Below are 27,444 nucleotides of genomic sequence, written 5' to 3'. Positions count from 1 at the left end.
TTCATGAGGAATAATATGTAGTAATATGTTCTTTCATTTGTTTTTTTTTGTTTTTCTGTGTGTGAGCTGGCGAATGTGTGTGTGTGTGTGTGTGTGTGTGTGTGTGTGTGTGTGTGTGTGTGTGTGTGTGTGTGTGTGTGTGTGTGTGTGTGTGTGTGTGTGTGTGTGTGTGTGTGTGTGTGTGTGTGTGTGTGTGTGTGTGTGTGTGTGTGTGTGTGTGTGTGTGTCATTTATTGGCTGTGATGTGATGATCTTCTATTATACCCCCCAAATAATAAATCAAGCAGAACAAAGGCCTTGCAGTAGCTGGCTGAAAATGGATAACTATTGTAAATGGATTCATCACTGTTTTATTCAGTGATTTATGTGGAATCAACTAAGTGGCATTATTCAAAGGGAGGAGTGATTCATTATGCTGAAATCCAAATGGAGATTTGATTAACTTAATTACCTAAGCTAATGAACCTATTGTGCCTTTTTCTACTCTTGAATCATGTCGTTATTAATAGAAATGTTCTTGAGATATATGAATTATATCCTTAAGACAGTATTCCAGTGCATGTGTACTTGCGGTAAAATAAGCCCCAACTGGACTCATAACCTTGATAATAACAATGTTAATAGTTAATACTTAACAAGGGCAAATTACAGGAGGGGATTTTTTATGTGTCTTGAGGATTTTGTAAAATGTACAACCAGCATCTGGTCTATGTTTCCCTGGAGGTCACCAATGTCATACACCTCTGTCACCAATCCAAATAGAGAGTGTGTGTGTGTGTGTGTGTGTGTGTGTGTGTGTGCGCGTGCGTGTTGGTGTGTGTGTGTGTGTTGGTGTAGGTGTGCATGTGGTGCCTCCTCAATCAAACACACACACACAAACCCTGTGACCCCCCCCCCATATTCCTTAAAATGTTTGTGTTGTGCATATGCATACACACGCACACACATGCATGCACGCACACACACATGCATGCACACGCACACACACACACACAGGCATACACACACACACATGCACATACACACAAACGCGCTGTGCAATAATGACATTGGCTGAGCTTGAGATTTTTCACTGCCAGCGTAATGTTAGCTCACCACTAACCTCCCACAATCCACTGCTTTCTTGTTTGCTTATTCCTTCTCCTTTCTCCCCCTGCAGGGCTGAGCCAAGCAGAGGGCAAACAAGCGTTTGTAAACTCAGTGTAATGAGCATCTCAGGGCTCCCTGGCTAGGTGAGATTACAGGCCGAAGCGGAGGGCAGAGTAGGGCAGGGTTGGCTGGAAGACAGGGGATCAGGATGTGTTCACTTGTGTGTGTGTGTGTGGGTGTGTGAGTGTGTGTGTGAATTGTTGGCAGAAATAAAGAAGTAGGCTAAACTGTGTGTGTGTGTGGATGGATGTGTGGGTGTATGGGTGGGTGTGTCGGTTGGGTGTAAATCAATGTGTTGCAATGCATTCAACCCCCCCCCCTCCTGCTGCAGAAGTTATTAAAGTTTAGGCTTCCATACTCTGCGATCTTCTCTATCGAACCGAGGCCAGGTGCAGAGGCATGGGGAGAAAATAGGCCTTTTATTTGCTACTGAGTACGATCTAATACTGCCTCTAACACTTCCTATGTTGGCTTTAAAGTGACACCGTCCCATTTTTGGAAATGTGCTTATTTAACACCTCCCCTTGAGTTAAATAATCTGGTTTTACCATTCTCCTATACTTTCAATGGTTCTCTGGGTATGGCAGTGCAAATTTCACCTCCAAGCTAGCAGTTAACATTGAGTTCTATGAGATCACTTAGCCGCCAGCTGGTCTCAGGACTCAATGTTAACTGCTAGCTTGGAGGTAAACTTTGCACTGCCATGCCCTGAGAACGGTTCAAAGTGCAAGAGAAAGGTAAACCCATATTATTTAACTCAAGGGGAGGTGTAAAATAAGCTTATTTCCAAAAATGAGACAATATCACTTTAATCTCTATACTGCTGACTGTATTTGCACACAAACATCTTTCTCCTTTCTCCGAAATCCTGGACCCCACCGTGTTTTGACCCCTTGTGCTGGGATAGTTTTGTTGTTACCGGTCAATGTAAACGTGTAAAAACATTTCCTAACTGACAGGTTAGGGGTTTTAGTTTGGGCACAGATTAGCATTATTTAGCCATTCTTAGGGCTAATATGAATGGAAGTCAATTGGAGGGCCCCACAAAGATATTAAGGTGGGACTGTGTGTGTGTGTGTGTGTGTGTGTGTGTGTGTGTGTGTGTGTGTGTGTGTGTGTGTGTGTGTGTGTGTGTGTGTGTGTGTGTGTGTGTGTGTGTGTGTGTGTGTGTGTGTGTGTGTGTGTGTGTGTGTTGTCCTAATCCTCTGCCAGGCTGTGATTGTAATGGAGGCACTTTAATGGACTGCAATGGTGTCACTTTGCCAACACGGGACAGAAATTAGCCTGATGGAAAGACTCCATACATCAGGTAGTGACAAGACATGTGTGTGCGTGCGTGCGTACGTGTGTGTTTGTGAGAGCGGGAGCGAGAGTGTGTGCGTGCGAGAGAGAGTGTGCGTGTGTGTGTGTGTGAGAGAGAGAGACTTCATGTAGGCCTATCAGGTGCTGACAAGGTTATTTCCTTGGATAGGAAGTTTGTTGACTACAGATGATGTAGAGGAACTTGTGATATTTTGTCATGAGGGTTTTATGAGTATCCAGATCCCTCATACAGCTGGGGTTGGAGGGGAAAAGATAAGTCCTGATACACAAGATGGGAACAAAACCAAAGTAAAGGACAAACAAACATGCATAGGAATCACACATCATACAGTAGAAGTGGCAGGCCTTACTGGTATAAGGAGGGGGGTGGTGGGGTGGGGGGGGCTCGAACATTTTGTAAACAAAACCAAAAAAAAGGAAATTAAACTGTAGGGGACATTTCCCTCATTGTCAGCCCAGTTCGTCCAGGCTTCCCCCAGGAGACGCTGTCTGCTGTGGGGTAAGAGCACTCCGGCTCCCTCTACCATTCATCATCCAGGCTGGGGAGGCCTTCCTGCCTGCTGTTTTTTAGGCACCAGAGACCCAGATATCAACACTGCAGAGACAGCAGTGGTCTGCATTCCTGAATGCCATTACTGAAGGTAGACACGAAAGATAAGGTACAGAGATATAAGAAGAGAGAGAGAGAGAGGAGAAATTAAATGAAGAAATTTTGAAATAAATATAGATAGCAAGAGGCAGAAAAACATAATAGTAGAAGAAGAGAGGCAGGGTGCGAGAGAGATAGACAGAGCGATAGAGAGAAATTTAGAGAGATGGCAAGAGAGAGACAAAAAAAGAGAGAATGATCAAAACAGAAATGAAGAGAAAGAGAATGAAAGCAAGACAGGGAGATGGAAAGGAATCGAGAAGGGAGATGGTTGGGACAGGTGTCTTGGGAAAATCTGGGTGGACGAATAAATCAACTGTGTCAGAGAAGGTTGTGTTCTGCTCATTACGAGAGGGCCATGATTGACACAGGGGCGTCTGTAGACCCAATACTATACAGGGGCACAATTGGGAACCAAAAAGAAATGCGAGCGCGCGAAGCGCGCGAGCTGAAAAAAATTTGGGCAATTATTTTTTTTAAAGAATGGGCAGAGATAATGTATTGCTGCTTTATCCCTGTGATATCCGAGAGAATAACTTTCTGATGTCCATCTACAAGAACAATGTTGTTTGAGTTGAATTGGAATTATAGGCTAACTAAAACAGTAGGCTGTTATCTAATTCCGGTCATTGAGATAACAAATAATTCAATGCCAGCAAAATATCATAAAATAGCTAAATACTAGCCTACTAGTACAACATAGTCCTACTTCTTCCATAACTCTACATACCTGACACACCAAAAAACTGAATAACAAAAACAGGGCATTCTTCTATATATATGCAAGCTATGTGTGACGGACGTGTACGTTGATGGCTAGTCGCCCCCTCACTGACTATGTGTTCCGGTCAGAGAACCGCTGCGACTTAAGGTGATATTAAGAGATGTATTGATTCCAGACATCAAAAGTGTTCTTCATTGAACAGTTGCATACATATTCAATGTATGGTAGTAAAGATATGGATACATTACAGAAGGTGTGTGATAAATGTGTGGTTTCTGCAAGATAAACATATACAGAAAGAGTCATTAGAAACTATACAGGCAAATTCTACACAATACTAAAATATGCAGAATATACAGTTTCATAATAATTAGGTAGTCAAATATGCACATCAAGTTACATTACAATATATACATAATAATAAAAATGCACCTCAGTAACATCAATGTGGCAGGGGAAAAAAACGAATTACTGCAAGTGGCAAGTAATACAGTAATTATACAAGTGAGAACTAGGCACTTAAGGGGTTAATCCAGGGAAAATCAAGTGCAGTACACTTAGTGTCCACAGGGTGGCGCTTTAAGACCACAAATTGAAGAAGCGGTTCTTGTCGCCGTCTAGCAAGACGAGTGTTCACGTGAACAGCTCATGTCTCCATAGCGCGACAATGCAATATTTGGAAGCTAAATTACTGACTCAAACAGTCACAAAACGGTGGAAACAACACCACAGGTCGAAACTACTATCGAAGCACTTCCAAACCGGACTACTCATGTAACTTTAAACCAAGAAATTAGCATTTAGGAAGCCATTTAAGAAACAGACATTTCCTCATTGAAATGAATGGAGCTCGCCGTAAAACCAAAGTTACAGGGTTACCAGACTAAACAGCATCTAACAAACACCAGCGGATGAAATACAACATAAATACAAACAGAAATGATGTACTTACATTGTCATCAACGCACACGTACACACAAAATATCAAACATTTCAGCAATATGCTCCGAGAGCTAGTGGCCGTGGCGGCAACTGGATTCTGATTAGGGTAGGGCAGGCTGCGTCCGTGTCAGACTTAAATTCTAACTTAAGTGTCGTGGCCTATTTTAAGAAAAAAAATGCAAGCATGTATTCTGTAGATTGCCAGATGAGTCAGACTTAAATAATAAAAAAATAAAGGTATAAATAAATTAATTAATTTAAAAAATCAGTGCCCATTTACCCTGGCACCGCAGATCCATACCAGGGCACGTGCCCCGGTAAAAATGGTCTAACGACGCCGATGGATTGACACTAGTTTGTTGCCACTCTTCTCCTTTCCCCCTATCCTCCTCCTCCACTCCTCTCCTCATCTGCCCCCCTTCTCATGTCATAAATTGTATCATTGATTGAGCGTCCACCTCCACTGTCACCTGCCGTAATGTCCATCGATCAGGTGAACTCACACAGGCTGCTACCACAACTTAAACCGCCATGATGCCAATGATGAGTTGCGCCGATATCAGGTCCATAAAAAGGGAGGAGGAGGTGATGGTGCTTGGTGGGTGAAAGCACTGTGGTGCACGCGCCCATGTCTATATGCTTGTTATTAAGTATCCGTGTCTGTCACATTGGAGCTTTTGATAAACTGGAGCAGAGCCGGACAGCTAATAGCCTCAGCACAACTACCCGAGACACACCAACCAGCTGCTCCAACATAGTCTGTTTCTCCCACCTCCTGAATCAGAGTTTAGGGGAAACCCAGACGGTTCATACAATATTGTTGTATTAGGGTTAGGGTTAAGCTGTGCTGTCGAGTCATTTTTTGCTGTGTTTTGTTTTCTCACCAGACTATTTTCTGTCATGTATTTTATGATTAAGAGTATCTTAATCTAGATGACTTTATTTTCTTTCCTTTTTTTCTGCATCTTTTACTAGTTTAGGCACTCAGGGATAAAAGGCCTGTGTAGTCACCTACGTCTTGCTTAAGCGACAAAAAAAAAAGAAATCCTCTTTTTTCTATTTCTAAATTGCTCCAGGTCAGACCGCAGAACTGCACATCACAAGGCAGAGTGAGGGGAGGCAGGTGTGCTGCCCAGCTGTTCTCACCACGCTGGAACAAAATGGAAATAGCAGCTCTTGTTACTTATAATAATCAGCTTAAATATCACATTGAATTATGTAGATCTGCCTCATAGATCAAAAGTTCAGAGACAGTGTGTTTCTATTTTGAGGCGAGCCTGACATCCAACTGGCTCTGATGCAGGGAGAGTGAATTGGTGAGGGTAGGAAGAGGAGCAGGAGGAGTTGATCTGTGTAGATGAACGGCGTGCATTTGGGTTTGTGTCACATTGACTGATGAGAAAAGACCATCTATACAAGATTAGGTTTCATGAAAATGCTGTTCATAAAAGAATCATTCCATTTACAACGCTGTCAGCAGTTTGACATCTATGTACCCAAATACTGACTGAGGAGGGGAAAGAAAGAAAGAAAGAAAGAAAGAAAGAAAGAAAGAAAGAAAGAAAGTGTCTGAAATTAAATGATGACGTGCAACACAGTTCAACAGATCCTTCTGCTTGGTCCAAAGATTATAATGCAATCAGCACTGTAACAAGCCTACAGTAATCCGAGACCACAGACCTGCCACATCAGCACCAGGTGTGTTTTAGTTGGAGCTGGCGAATGTGTATGTGTGTGTGAGAGAGTGTGTGTGTGTGTGTGTGTGTGTGTGTGTGTGTGTGTGTGTGTGTGTGTGTGTGTGTGTGTGTGTGTGTGTGTGTGTGTGTGTGTGTGTGTGTGTGTGTGTGTGTGTGTGTGTGAGCGTCTGTGAAAGTATGTATGTATCAGTGACGTGCGGTCAGCTTTATGGCTGGTGAGGCAGTGACTTTTCCAATATCAGATTTTCAAATATATATCAATATTTGCCAAATACCTATAAGTTTCATATGTCGCTTTCTGAACATAAGGTAGGCCTACATATTAAAACATACTGCATTTAGAGAAAATGCTATTAGATATCTTTCTCTCACACACACACACACACACACACACACACACACACAGGATTCAGTGGTCCAGACTCGGCGTTGGCGCAGGGGGCGTAGGTAAACAACGGTGGGGCAGTGCCATTTAACAAGTTGAGTTAAGTTCACCATATAACTGGCGGCAGAGTCACGTTTAGTTCTACCTAGGCTACCTACTGCACAGGCTGCGCTACTAGGCCTGCTAGGCCTACTCCTCCTCCCTACACCAATATGTCTGTTAGAAAGGTGGACACCACATTCAGATCAGACGCGATATGTGTGCAGGATTGTACTGTATTTTTATAGGCCGTAAGATACAAGGCCATTCTCAGTGTTTTCTGGCCTTTGAAAGAGGGGACGCTGATAACCCCAAGCCACACGAGCATTTTGGACAAAAATGCTCTTATGGTGAATTTTGAGGTCTGCTTGTCAGCGTTCCTTTCACTCCACCACTCGAAAATACAGATCCGATGCTTGCGTTGTAATAGGCTACCGCTTACACAGCAACAATTCACATTATGCATTCAACAACAGAATATCACCCCACCGGGATTATCCTTCTGGTAGCCTGTGAAATAGATAATGAAGCCAGACGTGGCCGTGATCATGGACAGCTACCACCTCCGGTAGAAAAGACTAGAGTAGACAGAAAATAGGCACGACATGGTGCGTCATTTGAGGACACTCCTCCTGAGAACCGTCAACTATCCCACTCATCCACATCATACCACTGCGGACCCAAACTCAACCTAAATAGGCTAAACAATAGACAATGACGCTGAAATATTCCACAGTCGTTCATCTCGAGGATGGACATTTCAAAGAATGTCAGACGAGCCGAACCCCAAAGCGTGTATTATACAGCGTTTGATTATTATCATTTTAAACTGCCTCGTTAGGATAGCAAGCAACGTTATCACTTGGGCATACTGGGACTGGCAAAGTGAACACACAGCCGCAAACCAAACCAAAATCCAGGAACCCACAACCCCTAGTTCGTTCTGTTGCCAAAATCACTCGTGATGAATTATTCTTTGAGACATGTAGCCATTGCTATGTCATTCAAAACATTCTCACTAGTTGCAGGTTAAGATTACGCCTGAAATGCATATGTGAAACATAGCTACTGTAAAAACCAATGCAACCGAACTATTTTTCAAACAACTCTTCCTTCATCTTGACAAAATCAAATAAAACTTAGACCCAAGTCAACGCCACGGCGGGCAAATGTAATAATCAAATTTCCTTACCTTGAAATGCTGTCTTGATTACAGGGCTTCTCGCAATAATATTCTCACGGTTTGACATATCCAACCCAGCTAGCAAACTGCTAACGTTGTTTTGCTTGTTGCCTCCCATTCCACATAGCCAGTCTTTTCGGTTGTACCACTCACTGTGAAATAATCAAATAATATTCTGTCCAATCTCCTGAATCAATTTCCTCAGCTCTGGTGTCGGTCCTCCATTCTTTATCACGTCTTGTTTCCCTTGGAAATCTTATCTTGATCTTAGTTTCGTTATGAAATCCACTTCCATGGTAGCAGTCAACGTGAACAAGCTAGCCGAACTTCATATAGTGGCGCTATGACGTCACTGACAAAGCTAGACTCAACGGCAGAATGAGGGTGAGGCCAATGTGTTGCTCGCCGCACTACTCTATTTTTCAATGGGGTTATGCCAAAGCACTCAGAGTAAAGAAATGATAATCACACGTAGAAAATAGTGAAAACAAATATCAGGAAAATGAGGGCACACCATACATATTTCTATTAAGTGTATAAAAACGTTTAATACAATATTACGAATTGCATACACAGAACGAGCAAAATGGCGCATGCGCTGAAGCTTGTTACTGAGGGATTGCGCAATCTGCGGTGAGGCCAACTCGGGAGTTGGCCCAAATTCAGTGTATTCGGAGCAGGAGGTGGGAAAATAGTGCGGTTTTGGCCACAAAAATGATTGAAAATGATTGAAACTGTTTAAATACTGCACAAATGGTAGTTATGGTAAATATGCTCGAAAGCAGTAGTTATTATTGTTACTATTATTCACTTTTTACTGCATCTCATCATTCTCATGAAGTCTAGAAGAGACAGGTGAGGCACAGCCTCCCCTGCCGTATTGGAGTGCACGTGCCTAGTATGTATATACTGTATGTGTGAGTGTGTAGTGCACGTGTCTGTGTGTGTGTGTGTGTGTGTGTGCGTACGTGCATGTGTGTAATCCCCTAATGCTTTTAAATGGCCAAAACAAACTCAATCAAGCTAAATGGTTCTCATAACAAACATTTTGTCACCAATTTTAAGTTCAGGTTCGGGTTGTGGTCATTTGGAGTATTTTCGCTCACTTCAATGAGGTACTGTACTGTAAGCCAAAGGCTGCAGCAATCCTGCTGGAACCTGAGGGGAGATGTGATTGGGGCTGGTCATGTATTTATCTGATGAACATGTGCAGATAGACCTACTTTTTACTTTGTTTTTATAGCGTAGGTTGATGAATGTTTGTGTGAGACAGGGCTGGTGTGTTTCTCTCTCTCTCTCTCTCTCTCTCTCTCTCTCTCTCTCTCTCTCTCTCTCTCTCTCTCTCTCTCTCTCTCTTTAGCTGTAAAGTAGGTATTCCCGGTAACCTACCTTGTCATAAGCTATAATTTCTCTGGATTTCAAATATTAAGTCTTCAAACACGTTCTTATTTCAGGGGTGATTGATGTGAATGTAAAATGATTGATTTTTTAAGAGGAAAGCTGTGTGCAAATGAGAGAGAACAAGTCAAATTTTTTCAGGTTACCGGGAATACCTATTTGTCTCTCTCCCCCAAAACGAAGAGAGAATAGCAATATTTCGAAGAACTTGTAGGGGAAGCATCATCCTCTATCATCTAACAGTAATTCTCTCCTTATTCTCTCAAGAAATCTTAATTTTTGCAAAATTTTGGGGAAAAAATGCGGTGTAGGTTTATGAGTGCAAGACTGCCCATAGTTGAAATTTAAGACAAAGCAATGTTCGTCAAAACATCATTTATTTAAATGGTATCAACTTGAGTTTTTTATGGCTGAATCCTGGGGCCTTGCAGACTAACCCATATGAATTTCAGCCTATTTGGTTGCTTAATTTAATTTTTATTAATTTTTCATATATTGAGGTCAGGTTACCGGGAATACCTATCCCACGTTTTCTACATAAGTGCTTAAAACACAAATCTCTGTACACTTTTGTGAAAGATAACCACTGAGAATCATCACAGCAGCCCTAATGATTAGATCTCAAAGAAATGTAAGTGTTAGTGTTGTTTTATGTCCATTAGAATCATGAATAAAGAGAAATAGGTATTCCCTGTAACCTACTAAGAGAAGTGGCAAATAATGATTAAAAATGATAATTGTTTCATTTCTTTCATTTTGAAAAAGTGAAAGAAAACCCTAGTTTCACATTGGTATGCATTAAATAGCTAGACAAGAAACTAGCAGAGAGTTTGAGAAGAATTCTGGAAAAAATAGGTGTTCCCGGTAACTTAAGCTAGGGTTGCTATCCCAGAAACAAACACTGTCTGTATGAATTATGCTATTTGGTCATATTTTAGTTAGAAATATGTATAGGGTAAAACATATAAACAGTCATAAATTGATAAAATATTGATACATTTCACCAATATAATAGTTCTCTCAGTTATGGTCATTGTTATAGGTTACCGGGAATACCTATTTCTTGCCAGTATTAAGCTATGCGCAGAATATAAGTGCGAAATTACACTTATGGTAAAGATCTTTTTTTTTAAAAGTCATTCATTTTGAAAAGGTGAAATAAAGTCCTTGTTTTGCATAGACGTGTATTAAACAGCTAAAAAAATAAATCTGAGAATTTGATTTAATATATGGGGAAAAATGTTATTCCCAGTATCCTAGGCTGGGGTTGCTATGGAAACACAAACACTGTATAAACCAGGGGTGCTCAGACTTTTTCATCATGTGAGCTACTTATTGAAATGGGTGTGTGACAAAGATCTACCGGGGGTTCGGGGGTTTCTCCCCGTGAAAATGTGAAAATACAGCTGTTAGAAATGCAATTTTAACACAATATGAGAATGTATCTGTATGAATACACATCAATAATGAAAGGTGAATCAGCGGTGAATAACAACCTCATACAGACCTTATTTAGGCCTACTGTAGATTACGCCTGTTTTTGATCTCAAAGGGAGACCATACTGTAGTATCAACTTATGATAAATTTCATTTTCATAAATGAACATAATATTAATGAAGACTTAATTATGTGCCCTCTTGGTTTCGGGACAGATTTTATGTAATCCCCTTTTCACTTTAATATGAGGGCAGAGCGATTTTCTCCCTCCCTGAAGTGTTATTTCATGTGTGCATGCTTGCTGTCACCTATTTGAAGTGATGTTGGTTTGGGATTTCATGGAGGACGTTTTTAATGCCACTGTGAGAAGTAGGCAGAACAGCGGTTTGTGGGCGTTTGGCGTTTTCACGTGGATATTGTCTTCGTGGACGTTACAGACATCCCAAGTTCCCAAAAAATAAATAAGGAGACATACTGAATGAACCGAAAAGCGCGCTCTCTGTCTAGCGGCCGCGCTGAGCAGACCATTTGAAAAGACGCGCCTGCACTCAGGTTAAACAGGCACACCGCATTCACTCTCCCCTCGCACGCGTGACTATGAAATCTAATCGAAGTAGCCAACTCCACGCTCAATGCGGGAGTTGCATTTTGCCTGCACTTTTCAGAGCATTGTAAAAAAAAAGCAGGGGATTGCCGGTGTTCGGGCTGTTTTCTTCTCTGGCTGTTTCTTTTGAGCGGTGACGCTGCCTGTAGGCTGAACATATGGCACACGGTATCTGCAAACGTCTCGTGCCGTCCTATTTTTTTGTGCTCGGATGTTATAACTTATGAAGATTTTGTTGAGTGTGGCGCTTGACACTGACAGTTATCCTCCTTATCTGAAGACGTCGTTGTGTTTATGGTAGGCCTATTTAGTGTAGACGCCTGAAGTTAGCCTGTCAGATTCTGGGTATCAGGGAACCTTTTTTTTTTTTTTTTAATGTCCTCCGATCTACCAATACTGCCTTCGCGATCGACTGGTCGACCGCAATCGACGTCTTGAGCACCCCTGGTATAAACTATGAAGTCATATTTTGCAGAATATAGCGAGAGTCATGCATTTTAAAGGTTGTAAACTGATGTAACATTAATAATAGCCTGTACAGTATGTGATGGCAATATTGGCTTTGAGGTTAGTTAGTCTGCGTGCTATGCCTAGTTTTTAAGACATTGGTGCATAAATGACATGTAGAAGGGTGGACCATGGCTTTGACTACATTAAATGGCATTTACACACCAAGAGCTTTCAGAAAATGTATAGTTTTAGGTACCTATATGTATTGATACTTGTGTTGCCACCTAAAACATATTGGCTTTCAGCTCAGTTAGTCTGTGTGCAACGCCTGGTACGTAAAGACATTGACGTGTAATTGAGATGTAGAAGGGTGGAACATGGCGTTGCCTACATTAAATGGCATCTACACACCACAAGCTTTCAGAAAATGTATAGTTTTAGGTACCTACATGTAGGGATACTTGAGTTGCCACCTAAAAAACATATTGGCCTTGAGGTAGATTAGTCTGTGTGCAACGCCTGGTTAGTAAAGACATTGATGCGTAATTGACATATAGAAGGGTGGAACATGGCTTTGCCTACATTAAATGGCATCTACACACCACAAGCTTTCAGAAAATGTATAGTTTTAGGTACCTAGATGTAAGGATACTTGAGTTGCCACCTAAAACATATTGGCTTTGAGGTCAGTTAGTCTGCGTTCAACGCCTGGTTAGGTATGACATTGACGTGTAATTGAGATGTAGAAGGGTGGAACATGGCTTTGCCTACATTAAATGGCATCTACACACCACAAGCTTTCAGAAAATGTATAGTTTTAGGTACCTACATGTTGGAACACTTGAATTGCCACCTAAAACATATTGGCTTTCAGTTCAGTTAGTCTGCGTGCAACGCCTGGTCTGTAAAGACATTGACGCATAATTGATATGTAGAAGGGTGGAACATGGCTTTCCATACATTAAATGGCATCTACAAACCAAGAGCTTTAAGAAAATGTATAGTTTTAGGTACCTAGAAGTAGGGATACTTGAGTTGCCACCTAAAACATATTGGCTTTGAGGTCAGTTAGTCTGTGTGCGACGCCTGGTTAGTAAAGACATTGACGCGTAATTGACATGTAGAAGGGTGGAACATGGCTTTCCATACATTAAATGGCATCTACACACCACAAGCTTTCAGAAAATGTATAGTTTTAGGTACCTACATGTTGGAACACTTGAATTGCCACCTAAAACATATTGGCTTTCAGTTCAGTTAGTCTGCGTGCAACGCCTGGTACGTAAAGACATTGACGTGTAATTGAGATGTAAAAGGGAGGGATATGGCTTTCCATACATTAAATGGCATCTACAAACCAAGAGCTTTCAGAAAATGTATAGTTTTAGGTACCTAGATGTAGGGATACATGAGTTGGCACCTAAAACATATTGGCTTTCAGTTCAGTTAGTCTGCATGCGACGCCTGGTCCGTAAAGATATCGACGAGTAATTGACATGTAGAAGGGTGGAACATGGCTTTGCCTACATTAAATGGCACCTACACACCAAGAGCTTTCAGAAAATGTATAGTTTTAGGTACCTAGAAGTAGGGATACTTGAGTTGCCACCTAAAACATATTGGCTTTGAGGTCAGTTAGTCTGCGTGCAACGCCTGGTCTGTAAAGACATTGACGCGTAATTGACATGTAGAAGGGTGGAACATGGCTTTCCATACATTAAATGGCATCTACAAACCAAGAGCTTTCAGGAAATGTATAGTTTTAGGTACCTAGAAGTAGGGATACTTGTGTTGCCACCTAAAACATATTGGCTTTGAGGTCAGTTAGTCTGCGTGCAACACCAGGTCTGTAAAGACATTGACGCGTAATTGACATGTAGAAGGGTGGAACATGGCTTTCCATACATTAAATGGCATCTACACACCACAAGCTTTCACAAAATGTATAGTTTTAGGTACCTACATGTAGGGATACTTGTGTTGCTACCTAAAACATATTGGCTTTGAGGTCAGTTAGTCTGCGTGCAACGCCAGGTCTGTAAAGACATTGACGCGTAATTGACATGTAGAAGGGTGGAACATGGCTTTCCATACATTAAATGGCATCTACACACCACAAGCATTCACAAAATGTATAGTTTTAGCTACCTACATGTAGGGATACTTGTGTTGCTACCTAAAACATATTGGCTTTGAGGTCAGTTAGTCTGCGTGCAACGCCAGGTCTATAAAGACATTGACGCATAATTGACATGTAGAAGGGTGGAACATGGCTTTGCCTACATTAAATGGCATCTACACACCACACGCTTTAAGAAAATGTATAGTTTTAGGTACCTACATGTAGGGATACGTCAGTTGCCACCTAAAACATATTGGCTTTGAGTTCAGTTAGTCTGCGTGCAACGCCTGGTCTGTAAAGACATTGACGCGTAATTGACATGTAGAAGGGTGGAACATGGCTTTCCATACATTAAATTGCATCTACAAACCAAGAGCTTTCAGAAAATGTATAGTTTCAGGTACCTAGAAGTAGGGATACTTGAGTTGCCACCTAAAACATATTGGCTTTGAGGTCAGTTAGTCTGCGTGCAACGCCTGGTCTGTAAAGACATTGACGCGTAATTGACATGTAGAAGGGTGGAACATGGCTTTCCATACATTAAATGGCATCTACAAACCAAGAGCTTTCAGGAAATGTATAGTTTTAGGTACCTAGAAGTAGGGATACTTGTGTTGCCACCTAAAACATATTGGCTTTGAGGTCAGTTAGTCTGCGTGCAACGCCAGGTCTGTAAAGACATTGACGCGTAATTGACATGTAGAAGGGTGGAACATGGCTTTCCATACATTAAATGGCATCTACAAACCAAGAGCTTTCAGAAAATGTATAGTTTTAGGTACCTACATGTAGGGATACTTGTGTTGCCACCTAAAACATATTGGCTTTGAGGTCAGTTAGTCTGCGTGCAACGACAGGTCTGTAAAGACATTGACGCGTAATTGACATGTAGAAGGGTGGAACATGGCTTTCCATACATTAAATGGCATCTACATACCACAAGCTTTCAGAAAATTTATAGTTTTAGGTACCTACATGTAGGGATACTTGTGTTGCCACCTAAAACATATTGGCTTTGAGTTCAGTTAGTCTGCGTGCAACGCCTGGTCTGTAAAGACATTGACGCGTAATTGACATGTAGAAGGGTGGAACATGGCTTTGCCTACATTAAATGGCATCTACACACCACAAGCTTTCAGAAAATGTATAGTTTTAGGTACCTACATGTAGGGATACGTGAGTTGCCACCTAAAACATATTGGCTTTGAGGTCAGTTAGTCTGCGTTCAACGCCTGATTAGGTATGACATTGACGTGTAATTGAGATGTAGAAGGGTGGAACATGGCTTTGCCTACATTAAATGGCATCTACACACCACACGCTTTCAGAAAATGTATAGTTTTAGGTACCTACATGTTGGAACACTTGAATTGCCACCTAAAACTTATTGGCTTTCAGTTCAGTTAGTCTGCGTGCAACGCCTGGTACGTAAAGACATTGACGTGTAATTGAGATGTAAAAGGGAGGGATATGGCTTTCCATACATTAAATGGCATCTACAAACCAAGAGCTTTCAGAAAATGTATAGTTTTAGGTACCTAGAATTAGGGATACTTGTGTTGCCACCTAAAACATATTGGCTTTGAGGTCAGTTAGTCTGCGTGCAACGCCAGGTCTGTAAAGACATTGACGCGTAATTGACATGTAGAAGGGTGGAACATGGCTTTCCATACATTAAATGGCATCTACACACCACAAGCTTTCAGAAAATGTATAGTTTTAGGTACCTACATGTAGGGATACTTGTGTTGCCACCTAAAACATATTGGCTTTGAGGTCAGTTAGTCTGCGTGCAACGCCAGGTCTGTAAAGACATTGACGCGTAATTGACATGTAGAAGGGTGGAACATGGCTTTGCCTACATTAAATGGCATCTACACACCACAAGCTTTCAGAAAATGTATAGTTTTAGGTACCTAGAAGTAGGGATACTTGTGTTGCCACCTAAAACATATTGGCTTTGAGGTCAGTTAGTCTGCGTGCAACGCCAGGTCTGTAAAGACATTGACGCGTAATTGACATGTAGAAGGGTGGAACATGGCTTTCCATACATTAAATGGCATCTACAATCCAAGAGCATTCAGAAAATGTATAGTTTTAGGTACCTAGAAATAGGGATACTTGTGTTGCCACCTAAAACATATTGGCTTTGAGGTCAGTTAGTCTGCGTGCAACGCCAGGTCTGTAAAGACATTGACGTGTAATTGACATGTAGAAGGGTGGAACATGGCTTTCCATACATTAAATGGCATCTACAAACCAAGAGCATTCAGAAAATGTATAGTTTTAGGTACCTAGAAGTAGGGATACTTGAGTTGCCACCTAAAACATATTGGCTTTGAGGTCAGTTAGTCTGTGTGCGACGCCTGGTTAGTAAAGACATTGATGCGTAATTGACATGTAGAAGGGTGGAACATGGCTTTGCCTACATTAAATGGCATCTACACACCAAGAGCTTTCAGAAAATGTATAGTTTTAGGTACCTAGATGTAAGGATACGTGAGTTGCCACCTAAAACATATTGGCTTTGAGGTCAGTTAGTCTGTGTGCAACGCCTGGTACGTAAAGACATTGACATGTAATTGAGATGTAGAAGGGTGGAACATGGCTTTCCAAACATAAAAATGTTTCCTGGTCTGATGAGTCTTGATATCTACTGCAACACTCAGGTGGTATGGTCAGACTTTGACGTCAGCAACATGAAGAATCAACCCTGCCTTACATCAACATTTCAGGTTGGAAATAAAATGCTTAATGATATTTCCTTCCTTCCTTCCTTATGTCCTTCGCACAATTTGGGCCAATTAATACTCATTTATCTTTGTTTGAATGCCACAACCTACCCAAGTATTGTTGCAGACAGTTCAGGCAGTTCTGAAGGCAAAAGAAAGTCCATCCCAGCACTAGACAGGTGTTCCTAATAAAGTGGCCGGTGAGTGTATGTCACCACACATGTATTAGTCCATACATACCTCATGTAATTTCATCCCTGCATTGCCCTAGGTATCATCATATACCCGTCATATGGCATCCTGTAGGCTTTTCCCTTTTCCAACCTTTTGAGAATGGGGGTGGGGTGGAGAGGTGTGTGTGTGTGTGTGTGTGTGTGTGTGTGTGTGTGTGTGTGTGTGTGTGTGTGTGTTGTGTGTGTGTGTGTGTGTGTGTGTGTGTGTGTGTGTGTGTGTGTGTGTGTGTGTGTGTCGCAAAGTTTGTTCCGTGCAGTTATAAGTGAAGGAACAAAACTTTTCTTTAAAATGGGCTTTTTGCCCCTCCAGAGAAAGATGAAGAACTGGTTTAGGGGGGTGCTCTGGGTTGCTTTGTCATCTAGGTTTCCTTGGTATCTGCAAACAGTGCATCGAAGTGGATCGAAGGATGTCTCTGTATAGTCAAATGAAAGACTGGTGTCTGTAAACAATGCATCTAGACAGTTATCTGGCATGTGTCTGTGTCTGCAGTCAACTTTAAGACATTTTTTAAACATGAAGTTACGGGGAATACCTATTCATTTTACCGGGAAGGCAGAGAGCCTCTGTGGCTTCTCCAATGGATAACTACATGGAAATATAGGTTTTTTTTTTCAGCTACAATGACTAACTTTTTTCAGCTATAATGACTAACTAATATATTGCAAAGTGCATTTTCAACATTCCCCGGCATATACCATTGGTTATCCAGTTATATTAGAAGTGTTTTATATACTTTTTTAAAATTGACTCCAGGTACGGGAATACCTATTGCTGTCTTTGTTACCGGGAATACCTATCAGGTTACCGGAATACCTATTTGGGTTACCGGGAATACCTACCCGAAGTCAATTAGGTATTCCCGGTAACCTCAGGTTACCGGGAATACCCATTTCAGGTTACCGGGAATGCTTTACAGCTAACTCTCTCTCTCTCTCTCTCTCTCTCTCTCTCTCTCACACACACTCACTCACTCACTCACTCACTCACTCACTCACTCACGCACGCACGCACGCACGCACGCACGCACGCACGCACGCACACACACACACACACAAACACACAGGCAATATAGTACAAACCACATACTCTGTGGTTACTGCTCATGCAAAAAGGTGGAGTGGTGGAGAAACGACTTCAGCTTTTGGCATTTGAAAGTGCCCGTGTAGGCAAAAGCAATAACCACATGAAAACACACAATGTAATACGTCACCATCAGGGCCGTAACTAGACATTTTCAAATACCGAGGTCAAATACTGCGTGCTGTGGGAGTGGCCTATACACACTGACTTTATCACTGTTGATCATATATCGATTTTCATCATAGATAAATTTTACATTCCTGAAAAAAATACAGAGGACATGACCTCTGTGTCCTCAATGGTAGTTACGGCCATGGTCACTGTTTATACTTCTCAAGTGGCCGTGTCTTTTGCTGCTATACTTGCGTCACATCGTAATGTGTTATGGCTATAGCAGGGTGCTGGGAACAACCAGCCAACATGGACAACAATAGAGCCAACACACTGTGGCCAAGAAAATTACTGTATTTATGTTGAAGACAGGAGAAAGGAGAGAGGGTGCAAAGTCATCTTTTTCTTTTTTTATGATAAACAAAGAAAATCCTTGAGTTCCCCATGCTGGTCAGAATCTCCGGGTCTGTGTCCTTGATTCTGCACACCCATAATTGACAATCGTTGCTTTCCCGCCATCAACACGTGCAGCGTAGGGGTCATTCTCGAGTTCGTACAGACACTTGAAAAAAAGGCAATGATCATCAGAGACACATGCTGGGCTACATATGTATAGTCAAAACGCAACAATACTCCATATGTGAATCAGCAGGTAGCAAACAAACAAACAGACAGACAAATTAACAAATAAATAATCCTCTGCTCTATTGCCATTGCTGCAGGAGGGAATGCTGGGTAATGGCTGACCTGCTGAGCGTTTGGTCAAGGCTCATTACCCGCTGTTTGTTTTGTGACCTTTGGAAAAAGCCTTGTTTGTCAATGTTTTGGAATACACTGAGGAAGACTGTTGGGCTGTGCAAATAAATTCTGGCTATTCAAAAAGGGGAAATCCAGGCAACCCCAGTTGAAAAAGAGGAAGTCCATTAAAAAGCCTTTATTATCTTAGGGCTAAAACATTATTACAAAAGCCAACATGTTTCGACCGCACTGGTCTTCATCGGGGCAAACATGTTGATCCCTTTCATCCAACAGCACCCAACAAATATACTTAAAGAAGATATTGCGAATTTTTGAGCTACCAGCCATTTTGTGTTTTACTAAATTCTGGCTATGTTGAACCACAACATGGGTTATATTTGTGGATTGTATGTTAAAGACACTGTGTCACTGTCACTCTTCAATGTAACCTTAGCAGTAAGACTGTGTCTCTTGTCAGTCAATGTTATATTGTACCAGGCCACTTATCATACTGCTAATAACAATTACCAAATCAAGTGATGAGCATATTATATAACTATATAACTATTTAATGGAGAGTGAAGTGAAAGAGAACTGGGCATGAGAGAGAGAGAGAGAGAGAGAGAGAGAGAGAGAGAGAGAGAGAGAGCTCCAAAAGACCTAGCCATGCTTAATGTCTCTCCCTTAATCTTTTAGAAATGACTTGTGCATCATTGAGCTGAGAATCGCGTTAAGGTTTGATGGCACCATCACAACCAGGGCCGCTGCTGCCTCTGCCACTGTGTGTGTGTGTGTGTGTGTGTGTGCGTGCGTGCGTGCGTGCGCGTGTGTGCGTGCGTGTGTGTGTGTCACATGCATCTGTGTTGCCCTCATCCCTGTCTAAACCTCTATCCAATGCCTTAGCCCTGTAGTCCGCCTCTTTTCACACCAACACCTAGGCCAGATGGCAGCATGTTGACAATTGTACACAGGACGGGGAGGTCAGTGCAGGAGTGCGTTGCAATATGCGACCTTGCCTCCTCCACTTGCTTCTCTCCTCGTACCAGGAAGTAATATGTCATGATGACATCACTGACAACAGTATTATATTTCAATATCTTGCAAAAGCACAATTGTAGAGTCTTTTTCTCATTTGCAATTGGGATGGTGAATGAAAAACAGTCCCTCAAAAGTTGTTGTGGTTAGGCTGACAGCTGGGAAACTTAATCGTTTTCTCCACGGAGGAGGGGCCAGGAGGCGGGACAAGGAGACAAGCGCAAGTGGAGGAGGCAAGGTCGCATATTGTAACACACTCCAGGTGTTCTCTCTCTAGCTCAGTGGTTCCCAACCTATGGGGTGAGGCCCACTGGTGGGCCCTGAAGGTATTCCAAGTGGGCCTTGAAATAATTTTCCCAAAGGAAACATACAGTAGCTAATATGCTATACAGAGAAAAAAAGCATGTACACATAGTCTAGTTTGCCAACAGCCATAGCCCAACAGCAGACAGTCATTGTATAGTGCACACCACCCTCCCTCTTGACCCTGTCATCATCAGTAATAGTCTTAATACATCATCAGAATGCCAGCCTTAATGACTAAACAGGATTGACATGTGTGTTTGTCAGCTGGAACCTGTATTTAAATTTCAATAATTTATAATGAAAAGAAAAAGGACAAAAATAGATAGATAAACATGGTCTAGGAATACCTTTTTGGTTTCCTTAAAAGATGATGTGTGTCAAAAGGTTGGCAAGCAATAGCAACCTTCAGACTGAGACAAGAATGTGGATCTCTTCAAGCCTTACAGCATGGAACGTTCATTTCTATCTCAGACAAAATGAATAGCGTGAAAATGAAATCAAAGATAAAAACCTTTGGCATTTCGGATCGGTGAGAAGAGAAGAAAAGAAAAGAAAAGAAAAGAAAAGAAAAGAAAAGAAAAGAAACGAAACGAAAAGAAAAGAGAAGAGAAGAGAAGAGAAGAGAAGAGAAGAGAAGAGAAGAGAAGAGAAGAGAAGAGGAGAGAAGTGGAGAGAAGAGAATAATGTCCACCTCATGGGAAGCATCAGCAATGTGCTATCACCTTTTAAACATAAAGGGCCAACAGGTCCAGAAGAAAAGACTGACGATCTCTCTCTCTCTCTCTCTCTAGTAAATGTGATGGAAATACTCGGGAGGATGAACATTCCATCTTGTGATCTATAGAACACAATGTAGAATTCTAGAATGCTCCATTGTTGAAGAGCACATTCTTTTATAAAAGGAAAAAGGGCATATACTTCCATATGGCCTTGACTATGTGTGGGGGTGGGAGGAGGTAGTGTTGCCAGATGTGTCTGACCAAGTCCCGTTCTCAAAAAACGCCAAATTGAGCTAAATTCCGCCCAAATTCAACAAATTACATTGACTTCTATGGGCCCTAAACAGCTGAAAAAAAATGCCAAAAGGCCAATTTTTCCCGTTTTTGCCCTCCGACGCTCATGTAGCCCAATCTGGCAACACTGGGAGGAGGAGTAAAGGGACTTGCTGACTCCACTACAGTAACACAAACCTGTCAGCAGTCTCTTGTCACTGTCAAACCTGCATGGCATCACCAGAAATCCCCACACAGACAGAGAGGTCACACAGACTGCCAACTGAAAGAAAAAAAGTTAAAATTATAAACCCTCCCTTTCCTTTGGGAGGATGGGGAATTTCTGCACAAGATATTTTACCATCTCCCCCCTTTTCCACCCACAGCTGAAGTCTTCAGTTACACATGAAAGAAGCCAAACTTAAAATCAAGGGGGAAAAAATATGAAAAATTACATGATTGACAGAGTCCAAGAGGTAAACGTATAGACATAAAAAGAAGGAAGAGGAATAGAAAAAAGGAGGGATCCAGAAGCCGAGTGGGAAGCTCTGAAATATTAATATTCCAAATATTAACTTAAACGTGTGTGTGTGATTCCCCACCTGATTATCACAGCTGTGTTTGCTGAAGTTGCAGCCTTGACTTCATACAACAATATTCAGTGACGTCTATCAGGTGAGGTATTCAAAACCTCCATTCCCCAGTTGTTCAGCCTCTTTCTGCTTGCGTTTGCAGGAAGCTGACTAGTGTCACGGACGAGATTAAACAATGTTTGCCCTGTCACCCTCCCTAACCCCTTTCCAATCGGCTTCCCTCCTTCTCTCTCTCTATTCCTCTCTCTCTCTCTCTCTCTCTCTCTCTCTCTCTCTCTCTCTCTCTTTCTCTCCCTCCCGCCCTCTCTTTTCTCTGTCCTCCCTCTCCCGGGACTTCTACTTCAATCTGAGAGGGCACTCTTCCCATCTCGGCTCCCCAACAGTAATTTCATGGGTTTTAGTTAATTTGACAGAGAGACAGAGACAGAGACAGAGACAGAGAGAGAGACAGAGGCAAAGATGCTACGGCCTGACAATTGTTCCAGCCCATTCCCAGCATGCATCTGAAGCTGTGTCACACCAATTAGAGCTGGAGGGATGGAGTGGTGGAGACAGAGAGAGGGAGAGAGAGACAGTGAGCGTGGTTACATGCACATTAATAATTCGATTAAAATCGCATTATTGCATTACTCCGTTTAAAGAAATGTCATGTAACTCGAATAATTCGATTAGAATCAGATTTTAAGAAATCCGATTAGACGACGTGGATTATCTGATTTGGGTCCGATCGGATTTGTCATGTAACAGAATACTCCGATTTTAACTGGAGTATTCCATCCCTCGCGCTGTTTTAATCAACTGATAAACTAGATAGCACCTCGGTAACAACATAAAATGGCGAACAAAAAAGTCCACTTTTGGACAGAGGAGGAGACCCGTTGTCTAATTCACACATTGAAAGACAACCAGATTTTAAAATACATGGATGGGCGAACGACAAGAAATGGCGAATTATTTAAAAAGGTTGCCGGCGAGTTGGCCAAGGCCAAGTTTTGTCTATCAGCTGAGCAAGTCAGAATCCGGTGGAAGGCATTGAAGACCACTTACTACAAAGCGAAACGTAACAATAATGTAAGCGGACACGCCCCCCAATTTTCCCCTTTTTATGAAGAGCTGGACGAACTTCTAGGAAAGAGGCCACTGTCAAACGTGGAGGGATCCGGGGTGGATATCGGCTTTGAATCGCTGGGCAGCCAAGAACGATGTAAGTAGGCCTACTAAGGCATAGCCTAAGTCTTATGTAATGCTTCTTGTAGCCTATAGCAACCATTAGTTTGGTCTACAAAAAATCGAACAGCTGACTGAATTAAGTTGTGTAGTGTGGCCATGCCTCTGTGTGCCAAACAGCTAGGTCTAGGCTATACTTAATATTCTGAATCTCAACAATTTCAGCAATCGACCCAGACACAGAAGAGGATGTGGACGTAGGCCTAGAAGTGGAGGTTGAGGAAGATGAAGAGGATGAAGAAGATGTGGGCACTGTGGACCAGGACCGAGACAATCCCTCAAGTCTGGGCCAAGCAACAGGTGAGCATTTTTGACAAACATTTGTTCCCCCACACACATTGAGGAAAGGTGTACATGCCCCATTTTGCCTATCCTATGCCTACTGTTCTTGTAGCAAGTCATACCCATTTGGATTTTATTTTAGTGGCAGGGAAGCGAGGGAGGAAATCTGCGTGGGAGCAGCAGCAAATCTTCCTCCAGGAGCAGGAGCGCAGACAAATGGACGTTCTTCGTCAACTGGCGAGGGAGTCTGCTGAGCGCCAGGAGCGGTTGGTGGGAGGCATCCTGGACAGCAATGCCAGGATGATGGCCATGCTACTGGAGAGTCTCCAGACCCTCCAACAACCTGCACCGGCACCAGCACCTTTGCCCCACTTCTACCCTGGCTACTACCCCCCTGAGAGATCATAAATAAAATACTGTAGTATAAACTTCACTAACACATGTGTCTGTCTCTACATCTCTACAAAACTTAACAGAGTTGTATAAAGTACTGAAATATCATACTCAAGTAAAAGTATGTATGTGTAGTACCACTCCAAAATACTACTCTGGTAAAAGGGAAAGTCACTGACTAAAATGTTACTTGAGTAAAAATCTTAAAATATCTGAAACTTCTTCTACATAAAATATGCCAAGTAGGCCTACTGTAAAAAATAATGTAGGTCCTAGCCTAATCAAGTAATGTATTTTTTGCATTTTGGTAAACTTTCAAAAATGTAGTGGGGTTTATATTCAACACACAATGGTGAAGGGTGTTGTTTTTTTCAAATAAAAATTTAATGAATAGTTAATGTTAAAAAAAAAAATCACAGCTCCCGACGCCGGAGAGGATGGTGGGCTGCCATGTATGCGGTCAGCGCCAGTCTGATATTCTGTGGCCCACTGGCTTCTGCGACATTGTGGGTTTGACGGGCAGATTGGGGAAACACCTGCTCTGCCATCTCCACCTCTTCTGTCCAATTCAGCAGCAAAGTCTCCTTTTGCCTTTCACAGTAATTGTGTAGAGCGCAGCATGTGGCGATGACATAGGGGGCCATTGTGTGATGAAAGTCACTCTTTTTCAGCAAAACCCTCCACCTCGACTTCAGCCTCCCAAATGCCACCTCCACCGTGGTCCTAGCCGCTGATAAGTAGATGTTGAAGGAGTCCTGCTCTGGGGTGAGCCTGGGAGAGGATGTGAACCCTTTCATAATCCAGTCCATTAAGGGATAGGCAGGGTCCCCCAGAAGAAAAAAGTTGACCTCTGTTCCATGAATTTCTATTGGGTCCTGAAACAAGATGAAGATATAATGAGCTCAGTGGTGGTAGGCCCTATTAACAACAGGCTATATTTTCTCACACCATGATAGCAAAATGGAATGAACTTAAACATGAATTAATATACAGGCCTGAACAGCCTCAACAAATACATTAGCCAAGTAGACCAACTGCATTATTTAGGCCAGCTAATAATCATTAATATTAAACCATGGTCACACCTCTGATAGCCAGCTACTAGGCCTAAGCTTACTTCTAAGCCTACTTTTTAATTGTAGTATGTATCATGTAGGCCTATAGAAATTATAGGCCTACCTGATGAGCCTTGCATGTGTCATGCAGACTTGGCTTCGCACTTTCTGTCAGTTCTGCAATTTGTCCAGTGAGTGGCAGTATAGTGTCACGTATGACATCGAGAGACCCACTCTCAAAGCTAGCCGCCGTAGCGTCGTGTTGTGACCGTTGTTTGGAGTTACCCTAGAGTTCGTAATGCAACTAAAGATACATGCAGTAGAATGTATGTAGTAGTGATGTAGTTTATAAGATGTTAAGTAGGCCTACCAAACTTAACCAGGGTGGAAGACCATTTCTGTTTGAAGTGTGTGTCCAAAACATCTCGACATTAGCGGACTACTTGCCCTGCCCTTGCCCACAAACTCGAACAGTGATTGGGAATACCGGTAGCCTATCCGATATCTATTCTGGAAATGTGGTAAGTTTTGGCTTTATGGATTCATTTCTGCACTTTATCCCTGCCCACCGTGACCATTTGTATTTATGTAGCTAAAGCCTTTTCGCATTTTGTTGGCGCTTTGGAGATGTTTACAAAGGAAGTAACCAGCAAGTTGTGTACCTATGGTCTGTGAACGCTGATTTCTAATTCTTTTTCTATGATCTGTCATCATGTAAGCTACTAGTAGCCTTTATTGAACCCACCTTTGGCAGCTGATGTGACTTCTTGAACAATGTTGACTGTTTCAAGACGTTCGCGTCATGTGCACTCCCTGGCATCTTGCAGTTGATATTCCAAAAGCTGATAGGGAGAGATGATGACGTTAGCTAAAACATTTTCACATCGTAGACTAGGCCTATTTGATCAAGTCATTAATTAGGGTAGCCTAAGGACCCTTACCAATGTCTGTTGTCCACCACCGCCTGGAGGACATAGGATGGCCATCCTTTGCGGTTAACGAAGTCTCGGTAGCCATCTGTTGGTGGGTGGATAGGGATGTGCGTCCCATCTATACAGCCAATGACTTGGGGCAGATGGTACTTTGCCTTAAACTCCCTGGCTGTTCTTCTCGCCTCTTCGACTGAAGGCACCTTAATGAACTTGTTCATTACCCCCGACTCCACCATTCCCTTACAAAACAGGGTCATAAATTTGATGACAGTGGCCTTGTGCACTCCAAACTGGTTCGCCACGACCCTATATTCGCAGCAACTCCCCAGTTTGTATATCACTATGGCCACTCTCATAACCAAAGGTATGGGTGGACGCACAGGGTTGTCTGCTGGTTCCATGTAGGGTACCATCTCGCACAAATCCATGAAAGCCCTTCGGCACATACGAAAATTTTGCCTCCACTCCTCATCGTCAAATTCAAGCAGAACAACCCTCTCCCACCAATCCTTGCTCCTCACTCGCATCCAGCAGCTGCGGTTAACTTGGGGCATCGGTTGCCCCAAGTACCGCAACGGGCTTGGTGATATATTGGACAAACTGCGCTCCACCCGACCCATCTCTTCTAACACCAAAAGCAGGGCTAGCATTGTACTTCTGTTGTATACCATATATGTAACAACCAAACCGTGCATTACGCGAACGATCCTGTCGCGATCCATCTTGTATTTGTTGGGTTTGCTCGGTTACCCGGAGCAACAGTCACCGTGGAACCCTGCCTATCTGGACGCGTGCCATTTTAATAGCTTTAGTTTTAGGTTCAATTAGCCTACACTAGTAGGCCTATTTTGTAAAATACATATGAAGTAGGCCTAGCCATAGGCCTTATGAAGAAGGTGTGTTTGAGAATGGATGAAATGCTTATTTTTCCGAAACAAGGTTGTCTTTTAGTAGTGCGATGTTGACAAAATGACAGCAAATGACCTCTGCCTACAGCTTTATTTTCTAAGACAAAATAATAATAATAAAAAGGATAAGGATAAAAACAGGTGTGTGCTACTGTCCATCTGGACGACCAGTCTGAGCGTAGAATCATCCAATTCGATTAGCCTACGCAAGTTTAATAGCATGTAGACCGGACCAGACCGGAGTATTCCACGTTCTATTCATAATCGGAGTAATGCTTAATCGAAGTATTAATGTGCATGTAACCACGCTCAGTGACATAAATGGAGATAAAAGGAACGATGGAAAGAGGGAATAGGGAGATAGAGAGAGGGATGGAAAATTGGAGATAGATGATAGGAAGAGCAATAGAGAGACAGACAGACAGATGGACAGACACTGAGAGTGGTGGAGGCGGAGCGCGGAGCAGTGGAAATAGGGAGATAGGGAGATAGAAGGAGGGATGAAAAGGGGGAGATAGAGGATAGAGAGAGAGCAATACCTGTAGAGAGAGACAAACAGACAGCATGTTAGTAGGACATTAGAGGATGGGAGATGAGACCAGTAATGGGAGCAGATTTTAAGGAATAATCTGTGACCCTGCCCTGCTGTGGACAGAGTGGGTTTCGTTTCCGTGTGTGTGTGTGCGTGTGTGTGTGTGTGCGTGCGTGCGTGCGTGCGTGCTC

The 27,444-nt window shown here is 42.4% G+C and overlaps 3 protein-coding genes across 3 annotated transcripts in view; 1 reads left to right on the top strand and 2 right to left on the bottom strand.

The window, feature by feature from the left end:
• Positions 1-8,296, bottom strand: part of LOC134461474 (low-density lipoprotein receptor-related protein 1B-like) — a 124,494-nt gene extending 116,198 nt beyond the window's left edge. Inside the window, exon 1 of the mRNA XM_063214403.1 lies at positions 8,101-8,296. Within this exon, the coding sequence (XP_063070473.1) occupies positions 8,101-8,209 (109 nt within the window). The 5' untranslated portion in view covers positions 8,210-8,296. The remainder of the gene's footprint in view (positions 1-8,100) is intronic.
• Positions 8,297-22,503: 14,207 nt separating this feature from the next.
• On the top strand, positions 22,504-23,866 carry LOC134461507 (zinc finger and SCAN domain-containing protein 29-like). Its single transcript, XM_063214415.1, has 3 exons — positions 22,504-23,128; positions 23,317-23,451; positions 23,576-23,866. Exons 1-3 carry the CDS (start codon positions 22,759-22,761, stop codon positions 23,839-23,841), a joined length of 771 nt encoding a protein of 256 aa, XP_063070485.1. The 5' UTR covers positions 22,504-22,758; the 3' UTR covers positions 23,842-23,866.
• A 1,594-nt stretch (positions 23,867-25,460) lies between these two features.
• On the bottom strand, positions 25,461-26,544 carry LOC134461506 (uncharacterized). Its single transcript, XM_063214414.1, has 2 exons — positions 25,823-26,544; positions 25,461-25,723 (listed from the first exon to the last, which is right to left on the bottom strand). Exons 1-2 carry the CDS (start codon positions 26,533-26,535, stop codon positions 25,579-25,581), a joined length of 858 nt encoding a protein of 285 aa, XP_063070484.1. The 5' UTR covers positions 26,536-26,544; the 3' UTR covers positions 25,461-25,578.
• Between the last annotated feature and the right edge of the window lie 900 nt (positions 26,545-27,444).

Source organism: Engraulis encrasicolus, chromosome 13 (genome assembly GCF_034702125.1).
Source record: "Engraulis encrasicolus isolate BLACKSEA-1 chromosome 13, IST_EnEncr_1.0, whole genome shotgun sequence".
NCBI classification, from domain to species: domain Eukaryota; kingdom Metazoa; phylum Chordata; class Actinopteri; order Clupeiformes; family Engraulidae; genus Engraulis; species Engraulis encrasicolus.
The sequence above is the reverse complement of the archived record's forward strand: the minus strand, read 5'-3'. Positions and strand labels throughout refer to the sequence as shown.